The sequence below is a fragment of the Syngnathus acus genome, chromosome 10, assembly GCF_901709675.1.
Source record: "Syngnathus acus chromosome 10, fSynAcu1.2, whole genome shotgun sequence".
NCBI classification, from domain to species: Eukaryota; Metazoa; Chordata; class Actinopteri; order Syngnathiformes; family Syngnathidae; genus Syngnathus; species Syngnathus acus.
Window position 1 is genome coordinate 751,412 of NC_051095.1, and position 5,480 is coordinate 756,891.

Sequence of the window (5,480 nt, forward strand, 5' to 3'; positions counted from 1 at the left end):
TTAATTTTATCTGCACAAATTGTTTCTTCGATTGAGGCAGCTGTAGCCAAAAGCCTCGCCTTCTCCCATTTGAGAAGAACATGATGGGAAAGGTTTTCCAAAGGTCTTCTCAGTCTTGCGACATTAGGGAAATGGAGCACTGCTAGGGTTTCACTTTTTGCCACAAGTTTCCGCCCTACTTTTAATAATAAGGATGTGGTAAAAGACAGAAGCTCCGCCCCTTTTGAGCTTCCAAGTCTTTGAGACGCGTGGACAGTCCCCAGGGGCCAGGGTGGAGTCGGCGCTAAAGTTGAAACTGCAAGATGGTCGCTGATGGCCGGAGCTACTTCCTGTGCTACGGCAGCGCGTGGCTCCTGCTGGTGAGCCTCCACGGTACGTCTTTTGGAACGACAAAGTCTCGTCGCGTAAAATAAAAACGCTGCAGAGTGTTGATATTGATTTGCTTATGTCAGCCGGTCTGTACCGTCGCACTTCCTCTTTGCTTCCAGAGCGTCGTCGTTGTTCCTCTTTGTAGGAGCAAATAGAGACACGGGAGCTTGCCGACAATCTTGCATTTTAACAACCCGTCGATGGATGCGCGACGTTGAAAAAAATCCTCTCGAGATGTGATGCTCCGCATGCTGCTCTGTATGATTTGGTTGTTTTAATGAACTGCAAAAACATGTTGCGATCGTCACGTACGTCGTAAACATACCTCGGTCGGCCTTACCTTTGTTAGCTTCCCATTGATGCCGCTGTTGTCGTTCTTCTTTGCAGAAGCGTCGGGATGCCGACGAGTCATCCACGGACGAGCCGGCGACACGGTGGAGATGTCGTCGTGTTTACCGAGAAAAAACGTCACCTTTGCCCGTTGGAACTACCGAGGCAGTAAGGTGGCGTCCTCCTCAGACGGCGTCGTCGAGGCGAGCCGCTTCGCCGGAAGAGTGGACCTCGACCCCCGTGACTTCAATCTGACACTGAGGGGCGTGAGTCTGGAGGACTCTGGCAACTTCAGTTTTGTGTCGGCGGTCAACGACCAGCAGCGAGATACGGTGCAAGTCACGCTAAGAGTTCACGGTAACGCCTCAAAGAACACAGCAACTTAGTGAGACGTGGGTGTGTGACTTATTTCGTTGCATGCAAGAAACGTAAGTTCGGCTGAAACAAATCATGTGTGCGCGTGTCGCACACTATGCGACGTGCTCATCAACAGATATGGGTGAGAATAAAACCCAAGCAAGAGTTCAATCAACTTTTTTTCCCTCTAGAGGTTATAACGGCAAAACCTACGGTGAGCGTCAATGCCTCGTGGCGGGCCGCCAACCGCTCGTGCAGCGTCCTGCTGCGCTGCAGCGCCTCCGCCAGCGAGGGGCCGCTGGAGTACGAGTGGCGGGTGGGGAACCGAAGCCTGAGCGGCCCGCGGCATTGGGTCAGCATGGCGCCGCGGGGCGCCGCCACCCAGGTCACCTGCACCGTTTCCAACCTTGTGAGCGCCAAGTCCGCCAGCGCCTCCGTGACGTGCGCCAACGACACGGCCGACGTCATGTCGGCGACAGGTGACAAACGGGTCAATCTTGCCCCCCCCCCCCCCTTACGAGTGCGTCAATGATGAAATCACAGTTTCAGATCCCATGAGCTTTACGGTCAAACTCAGCGCGGCGGCGGGAGCCTTCTGTCTGCTCGTCTTGGTGGCCGCGATAGTCACCGTCGATTGTCACCGACGCCGCAGGCGCCGGCGATCAAGTGAGAACAGCCTTCCTAACTTACCACTGATCTCTCACAAACAAAAATATTCTCTTGCTAAAATACTCACATTCACCTAAATCACTCTCAGGAACTTTTAAGTCATCTTATTGCTATGGCAGATCCCATCTCACTTTTCTATGTTGTTTTATTGACTTTCTGTTTGCAACGCCACAGGCAGGAAGTTTGAGGAGGCGACGGTCTACGCGGACATTGGCGACGTGGCGCCGAACTACGTTAGGGAGCCACGCGGGACGGCGCCGTTGCACCCCGTGCAGACGGTCTATGACGAGCTCCAGCCAAGCCGCATGGCCTTGTAAGAGCACGGCCCTTAATGCGCCATTTTGTGGCGGCGGCTGAAATAAACAACCTCAAAAAGCGCAGCTACGTAAAGTGCAAGTCCCAGGTTGGGTTAAGCTAGTTAAAAGTCAAACACCTTGCCTTATCTTTGTATATTGTAGTTTACTTTATTGTCTCCTCAAATAAACCACGTGAGCACAATGCACAACATGCAATTTTGCTTTCTTTTGTTTGACAAAATCTTGCGAATGTAGAGCGTCAGATTAAGAGGTCATCAAACAAATGAATACTCAAGTCAAGTTCACATACCTGAAACACAAGTTCACCTTTCCACCACCCAAGATAAGATTACGGGATGTCGGTACGGGTGTGGACAATTTTGAAATTCAATCTTATTGGTTACAAAACAACTGCAGGAAATGAATAAAGCACCACCAATACTTTCCGCATGCAACATAGTCCAACAATGACAAAAACAAAAGCATCTATCCTTTGTCCTCTTCTTCTGCTCCTCTTCCTTCTCCCCCTCCTTCATCTGTTCAGAAAATATCAAACTCATCATGAGTGGATTTTTAACAACTCTTTTTGAGTTTGTGTGTGTGCATGCGTGCGTGCGTGTTTAAAGTGTGTGGAAGGCTCGTTCCTAAGAGCCGATGAAGTACTTTTTGTCCAAAACCCACCATTATTGGAAAGAAAAGATCAAAATTGTCTGAATGGTTTATGCTAGCTTACCTTGTTGATGCTTAGGTGGAGGATAATGGTAATGTTGGTGAGCCACGATGTTAGCGCTTCCTGTTTTCGACCCTGTTAGGATAAAATAACAAAGATAAGAGCTTTACAACAACAATGTCGTTTTTCTTTCAAGCTAGCTGCATGCCTTTACGACAGATGCTAAGCTAACATGTGTAGAGCGTGGCATTTGAAGCAACTCACTCTCCTGTTCCATTGTTTTGATGGCAAAGTTGCCCCTGCCAACATGGCCGCCAAGCTGCCACACTTTTCGTAGTCCGCTCCAGTCTACTCTTAATTCTGACGAGAGAACACTCACCTCTCAAGCGCTTTAGTAGGACAGCCATCAGAACACCGCCGCCAACGATTCCCGCCAAGACGCAAAGGCTGATCCGAAGCCGAGGCCAGCGCCCGGATGCCGTCGCACCTGTCCACGCAAAAGGCGGAGCTTGCTCAAAACAGCAACTCATCAGCCATACCGGCCGGCCGGGGAGGGAGCCTTACACTCCACGCTAATGCTGTCGGAGGCCTTCTCTGTATTGCGGCTGGAGGTACACGTGAAGAGTGTGATGTTGCGGACATTGGCCAGAAGAACCTTGGCGTCAAGGTCAAACTTATTGTAGGCAATCCCAAGGGGGGGTTCCAGAGTCCAGGAGAGATTGCCATCCAAATCCAGAGATAAACAGTGCAGCCCCACCCAGCAGCCGCCGTCCGAATTCACAGAGAACAGCGTGCTGATGCTCGGTTTCCGGAGGTGTTCTGAGAGGGAGGGGACAACAAATTAGCTGTAAGCTAACTAGTTGGTGAGCTAATTGGTTATAGGCCAACTAGCTCATTGTTATTGCATGTAAGAATAAAATGGCTAACGAGCTTGCTAGCTAGCTCATTGTTATTGCATTTAAGAATAGAATTACTAACGAGCTTAACGCTAACTAGCGCAGCGCACTAGCTAGTACCATGTGGCGGATGTTAGCTGTATGCTCATGCGGGGCCTGGCAAATTACTTTTCACCATCAGCGTCACCACTCTCTCCATGGTGCGCTTCTTTGTGTCCACTATCTCCACGCTGTAGTCCACGGCGTCCGCCTGGGTCACATTGCGTATCGTTAGGTCGCCTGAGGATAATGGCAGACGGCGTCAAACCACACTTCTGATTCGGAGGGAATTTTGTTGTTTTCTTTTTGACATTCAATTGCTTTAATCAGTTTGCTAACACACACACAAAAAAGGGTTGCCGGTGCTCACCTGATGAAGCGTTGAGAGTTAGTCGTCCCTTGAACAGGAAGAAGCGGTCGGTGTTTATCTTCCCGCTGTGAAAGGTGGCGATCCAAGTCTGGTTGGAAAACACAGACCACGTGATGGACAATAGCTCCTGGGACGAGTTGCCGCTGGAGGACAGAGTGACTGTGTCGCCCTCGTAGGCTACTTTCTGGAGATGAAGCACTGCAAGCACATTTGGTCCCACACAATAGATCTCAAAAGCACGTCATTTGATGGCATGGTATAAGAGAGGGTCCACTCACCGTTAGCGGCTGCTCCAAAGAAGGACCCGAGCAAAACCAACACGAATGCCAGAGCGAAGTCTGTTGTAATGAAGGCAACAATAAAACGAAAAAAATGGAGTGGAGCTTTTGTGTTTGGTCAAATGACACCGCCTAACATCACAGCAGCACATGAGATCATTTCTGGTCCCATCGCATAACCATCTATGCTGGAGCGCATCTCATCTGAAAAGAAGCAGACTACGCCCTGAACTGGTCACTAGTGTTTGTGTTTATATGGTTCTTACCTTGAACAACGACCACTTGGAGAATCATGGCAAAAAATAAATAAATAAACGGAGGTGGACTCGCTGCTTTTGTCGCGGGACTATGTGGCGCGTCTCTCGTTTCGCTTCCTGTAAGTCATCGCGTGATATGTCACTCATCTTTTCAGGAAGTGACAAAGGGGTGAAGTGACGTACAACTTGGGGGAGGATGAACTCCGAGGAATTTGAGAACTTGCTCTGGAACTAAAAAAATCTAAACTAGACTCAGCCCAAACACTCAACTGTCTTACTAGCGAGGACGACTCTACGAGTAGAGCACATGGTCCTTGAATTGTGACTTAATCTAGTACTGCTAAGAGAGCGTTTATCGATTAGTCAAGTGGTCTGGGCAAGTATCAATAGCAGCTATCGGTATCGGGCCCATACCGATTGAAGGACTTAAAAGATTTTTTGTGTGTGCACGACACGTGAAGGACTACTAGCGTAGCAGCACATGCTAGCTATCAGATAGGCCAATGGTTTTCAATCAAGGTGCCGTCGACGACGACAACAAAAGCATAAAAGATTTTCGTGTGATTGAGGAATACACGTGAAGGTCCGCTAGCGTAGCAGCACATGCTAGCTATCAGATAGGCTAATGGTTTTCCATCAAGGTGCCGCCGCAGACAACAAAAGCACACTTTTGATTGTGTGATTTTAATGTCACAAACACAGGAAACATGACGAGTTACAGTAGAATTACTTTGTGCAACACGTGGAAAACTACGCCAGAGCACCCGCACGTGGCCACGGAGGTAGAATCACCCAACGCATGCATGCATGCGCTCAGCGCCGGTGATTCGCCGCACTCGGATGGCGGATGTTTTGACTTTGGTAGTGTCCTCCCGCCGGGCAGAGAATGCGGCGGCGTGGCTTTTCTCTGTCATTCCACAACATGACAAGTAGCAAAAATTGTTTTGTC

General features: G+C 49.5%; 2 protein-coding genes across 6 annotated transcripts; one reads left to right on the forward strand and one right to left on the reverse strand.

The window, feature by feature from the left end:
* The first annotated feature begins 194 nt into the window (after positions 1-194).
* Positions 195-2,232, forward strand: LOC119128407. 3 transcript variants are annotated; one of them, XM_037260787.1, is made up of 5 exons: positions 195-372; positions 757-1,056; positions 1,248-1,535; positions 1,600-1,722; positions 1,900-2,232. In XM_037260787.1, the coding sequence occupies exons 1-5, from the start codon at positions 303-305 to the stop codon at positions 2,040-2,042; spliced, it is 924 nt and encodes a 307-aa protein (XP_037116682.1). In that variant the 5' UTR covers positions 195-302; the 3' UTR covers positions 2,043-2,232. The 3 variants fall into 3 exon arrangements, with proteins under 3 accessions (XP_037116682.1, XP_037116683.1, XP_037116684.1); XM_037260788.1 differs by having other exon boundaries at positions 196-372; positions 1,606-1,722; XM_037260789.1 differs by lacking the exon at positions 195-372 and adding an exon at positions 479-677.
* si:cabz01074946.1 lies at positions 2,170-5,096 on the reverse strand. 3 transcript variants are annotated; one of them, XM_037260791.1, is made up of 8 exons: positions 4,541-5,096; positions 4,275-4,334; positions 3,997-4,194; positions 3,756-3,866; positions 3,256-3,510; positions 3,071-3,178; positions 2,755-2,826; positions 2,170-2,557 (listed from the first exon to the last, which is right to left on the reverse strand). In XM_037260791.1, the coding sequence occupies exons 1-8, from the start codon at positions 4,566-4,568 to the stop codon at positions 2,508-2,510; spliced, it is 882 nt and encodes a 293-aa protein (XP_037116686.1). In that variant the 5' UTR covers positions 4,569-5,096; the 3' UTR covers positions 2,170-2,507. The 3 variants fall into 3 exon arrangements, with proteins under 3 accessions (XP_037116686.1, XP_037116685.1, XP_037116687.1); XM_037260790.1 differs by having other exon boundaries at positions 2,755-2,829; XM_037260792.1 differs by lacking the exon at positions 3,756-3,866 and having other exon boundaries at positions 2,755-2,829.
* Between the last annotated feature and the right edge of the window lie 384 nt (positions 5,097-5,480).

Excerpts from the sequence above, each read along its gene's own strand:
- si:cabz01074946.1 (XM_037260790.1), bottom strand. The coding sequence starts at position 4,568 with ATGATTCTCCAAGTGGTCGTTGTTCAAG. Across the intron at positions 4,195-4,274 it reads CTTTGGAGCAGCCGCTAACG|TGCTTCATCTCCAGAAAGTA; the intron begins GTGAGTGGACCC and ends ATGTGCTTGCAG. Across the intron at positions 2,830-3,070 it reads CCTACTAAAGCGCTTGAGAG|CAGGGTCGAAAACAGGAAGC; the intron begins GTGAGTGTTCTC and ends ATTTTATCCTAA.
- LOC119128407 (XM_037260787.1), top strand. The coding sequence starts at position 303 with ATGGTCGCTGATGGCCGGAGCTACTTCCTGTGCTACGGCAGCGCGTGG. Across the intron at positions 373-756 it reads CCTGCTGGTGAGCCTCCACG|AAGCGTCGGGATGCCGACGA; the intron begins GTACGTCTTTTG and ends TCTTCTTTGCAG. Across the intron at positions 1,723-1,899 it reads CCGCAGGCGCCGGCGATCAA|GCAGGAAGTTTGAGGAGGCG; the intron begins GTGAGAACAGCC and ends GCAACGCCACAG.